At 49.2% G+C, this 3,825-nt stretch overlaps 1 protein-coding gene across 1 annotated transcript; it reads left to right on the forward strand.

Moving 5' to 3' along the window:
- The first annotated feature begins 1,488 nt into the window (after positions 1 to 1,488).
- Positions 1,489 to 2,832, forward strand: LOC126704323 (uncharacterized). Its single transcript, XM_050403317.1, has 2 exons — positions 1,489 to 1,995; positions 2,095 to 2,832. The coding sequence occupies exons 1-2, from the start codon at positions 1,489 to 1,491 to the stop codon at positions 2,830 to 2,832; spliced, it is 1,245 nt and encodes a 414-aa protein (XP_050259274.1).
- The last annotated feature ends 993 nt before the right edge of the window (positions 2,833 to 3,825 follow it).

Below are 3,825 nucleotides of genomic sequence, written 5' to 3' on the forward strand. Positions count from 1 at the left end.
AATAACGGAGGTGTTTAATGACCGACCTAGGAGGCGCTAATTATTGCTTTTAGCGGTTTTATATCTTTTTAATCCGACGGCTGGATGTTAGATCAACGGTTGGGATCATTTCTGTTTCCCTAGACGGGAGTATGTCCGTTCAGCTTCTCTCGGATACATAAGATTTTCGAAGGCGTTTCCTTCTCATTTTTGGACAAGCATCCAAGCACTCTCGCACTTTCCTTTTCAAAGCGTTCAAGCCTTCGCAGTCGTCCCTTTGAAGATTTCCTACAAGTTCCTCACCCGTAAGTGCGCACTCCTTTTTCCATTACCTTTTCCGGTGTTATTCCTTAAGTAAATCGTCTTCGCGTCACCTAGGATTAGGGGGATGGGTAAGCTTGACAAATTGGTAGATTCCCCGGCCAGTATGGAAAGCTTCAGGGCCAAATACCGCATTCCGCCGGAGGTAAGTCTAGAGTATTGTTCTTTGGAGGAGGTCTTAATCAAGAGAAGAACGGGGCAGGTTGCCATTCCAGTGATAGCCTTTGTGGAAGGAGGAATGACCATCCCTATGGGGAGGATAACTGGGGATTATTTGCGTGGTCATAGGTTGGCCCCTCACTAATGCGTCGCAAATATGTTCCGGATCCTGGGATGCATAGAGGTCTTGAACAATCAGATGAACCTCGGCCTTACATGGCATGACGTGGTTCATCTATATGAACTGCACAGCCTCGGCGACTCATATTACTTGAAGTCTAGGTCCGATGAGGTGAGGTTGATATCCTGCCTTCCCAAGTCCAACAAAGGCTTGAAGGACGACCTTTTGACCGTCTCCGGACAGTGGCACGACGGTCTTCACTGCCCAGTCAAGGCAGGAAAACCAGGTGGGGCACCATAGAGTTAGATCCCTTGGAAAGGATCTTAGTTTTGATCTTTCCCCCTTTTTTTTTTTATTGTTTCGATTCTGACTTTGCTTGTTTGCCTCCTCGGATTAACATAACCCTCTCTTTGAACCTTGCAGACAAGGCGCGTACGACTCCTTGGCTAAGTTTGGTCAACGTCCAGGCACTTAATTTCCTTCTAAGGTCTGAGATTTACGTGAGTGCAGACGGGCAATTGCGGGCTGCACCTCTAATTTTGGACTACGTGCCCCTTACTCGTGCTCTAGTGGAGCCCGGCCAAGTAATCAGGGCTGGTAGTCCGCGATTGGCACGGATCGATGTTTCCGTACCAGGTTTTCTTGCTTCAAGAGATTTACCTCCCGTTCAGCTGCCTGCTCAGCGTGCCTTTCCCGCAGTAGTTGTCCCAGCGGAAGAAGCTGGCTCCTCGCACTCGTCTTTGGAAGAGCAGATAGATCAATTCCATTTCGCCGAGGAGGGAGAGGTGTCGGCCAATCCAGTAGAGCTCTCGGACTTTGACTCAGATTTAGACCGCGCCTCGGCAGCTCCTGATCTTGGTTTAGTAATCGCGTAAATTGATACCAGCCAAGAGCTTGTAGAAGAAGGAATGGACCTGAAACAAAGGTCTGGTCTCAGGAGCCTCCTCTCCAATAGGAACAAAGGGCAGTCCTCTAAGGATGTCCCGAAGGAGCAGCCGACCTCCAAGGCTCCTCCTCCTCCTCCTCCCACATCAGATGCGGCGCTGCAGCCTATGCCCAATTTAAGGCGAAAAAGGCCTGTGGGGGAGTTGGAGGAGGGTGAGGTTGGCCAAGAAAAAGCCAAACCTCAGAAGAAAGGCAAAGAGACCAAGGAGCCCAAAGAGAAGAGGACCAAGTCCATTGATAGCCGAGACGAGGCGGCTATTCGGAGGGAACAACGAATATGGTCGCCGTGGCTTGAACTGGATGGCGCTCCAATTTCTTGGGATGCAACCCTGTGGGAATCCCAACGACGGGAGGCGTCATTCTTGGCTGAGGCCCTGCATCAGCCTCTTCTTTTACCTCGCGACATGAAGGGGCTCCGGGATACTCGACAACCAGAACTTTTCATGTCGCTGAAGAGGGACATGGCAATGGTAAGTGAAAACTTTTACTATCTCGTTCTCTTGTTACGCATCCATTTATTCATCATTCTCTTTAATTAAGTATTTACTTTTCTGGCACAAGTCACTCAGCAAATCTTCGTTGCTGAGGAATGGGCCAAAAAGGCACGTGAGGACCTTCATAATGAGGCTCAGTCCCGTTGCGCTGCCGAGAGGACTGCTGGCGACCTCAAGAAGGAGAACGATAGCCTGAGCCATGAAGTAAAGGAGGTAAAGAAGGGCCGAGCGAGCGCAGCGGCCGGCCTTAAAAACGCTACTAAGCAGGCTGAGGATCTGCGCCTACAGCTCCGCCAGTCTGAGGAAAATCTCTTGACAGAGAAGCAGGCGGTTTCAAATCTCAAGGCCGAGCTTGCGAAGGTCAAGGAGGAGGCCCGTCTGGTTAGGGAGGCGGCCGAGAAAGTAGTAGCAGCCTCTTATGATCGCGGGGTCAAGGACACTGAGGTCAGGCTGGCCGATGAGGTGGCTGTTGTATGCAGGGAATACATTACCCTGTCTTGGGGTGTAGCCTTGGACCGGGCGGCAGTCCCAGTGGATTCCGATCTCAGGAAAGCTGAGAATGTCTTTTTTCCTGAGGACATTCGCGAGGTCCCTGACGTGGTTGCGCCTGAAGAGCCTCTCCCAACGAAGGCTTTAACCTCGGACTCTGCTATGCCTAAAGCTGAGGATATGCAGCCGGCCGTAAAAGACAAGTTGCTCGAGGACAGTCTTTCAATCAGGGAGGTTGTTGCACAGGCTAAGGAGACTGTTCCGAGGCCCCAGCCAGCAAACGACCAACCCGGGCCTGCTCAGGGATCAGATTTAGGAAAATAGTGTAGGATTTGACTTGTTAGACCCTTCATATTTTGCTCTGTTTAATGGTTGTAAAAGAATCACTTTTGGGGATTTTAATGAAAGGTGTCATTTCCCTTTATTCTTGTTGTTTTACTCTCTCTTTTGTTTTCATCATGAATGGATGTTTATTTTGTCATTAACTGTTGAAAACCAAGCATGAGTGAATGAATGTGTAAAAAATGATAGTCGATAATTAGACAAAATGGCAGCGATGCTAATTTCCCCCAAGTCTGCGGTCCGAGGAGCCAGGCAGGACTTAGGTTCTGTTTAACACTTGGTGAAAATCGCTGCGAGGTTAATTTCCCCCAAGTCTGTGGTCCGAGGAGCCAGGCAGGACTTGGGTTCTGTTTAACACTTGGTGAAAATTGCTTCGAGGTTAATTTCCCCCAAGTCTGTGGTCCGAGGAGCCAGGCAGGACTTGAGTTCTGTTTAACACTTGGTGAAAATTGTTTCGATGTTAATTTCCCCCAAGTCTGCGGTCCGAGGAGCCAGGCAGGACTTGGGTTCTGTTTAACACTTGGTGAAAATTGCTTCGAGGTTAATTTCCCCCAAGTCTGTGGTCCGAGGAGTCAGGCAGGACTTGGGTTCTGTTTAACACTTGGTGAAAATCGTTTCGAGGTTAATTTCCCCCAAGTTTGTGGTCCGAGGAGCCAGGCAGGACTTGGGTTCTGTTTAACACTTGATAAAAATTGTTTCGAGGTTAATTTCCCCTAAGTCTGTGGTCTGAGGAGCCAGGTAGGACTTGGGTTCTGTTTAACACTTGGTAAAAATTGCTTCGAGGTTGATTTCCCCCAAGTCTGTGGTCCGAGGAGCAGGACTTGGGTTCTGTTTAACACTTGGTGAAAATTGCTTTGACGTTAATTTCCCCCAAGTCTGTGGTCCGAGGAGCCAGGCAGGACTTGGGTTTTGTTTAACACTTGGTAAAAATTGCTTCGAGGTTAATTTCCCCCAAGTCTATAGTCCGAGGAGCCA

The sequence above is a fragment of the Quercus robur genome, chromosome 10 (genome assembly GCF_932294415.1).
Source record: "Quercus robur chromosome 10, dhQueRobu3.1, whole genome shotgun sequence".
Lineage (NCBI taxonomy): Eukaryota > Viridiplantae > Streptophyta > Magnoliopsida > Fagales > Fagaceae > Quercus > Quercus robur.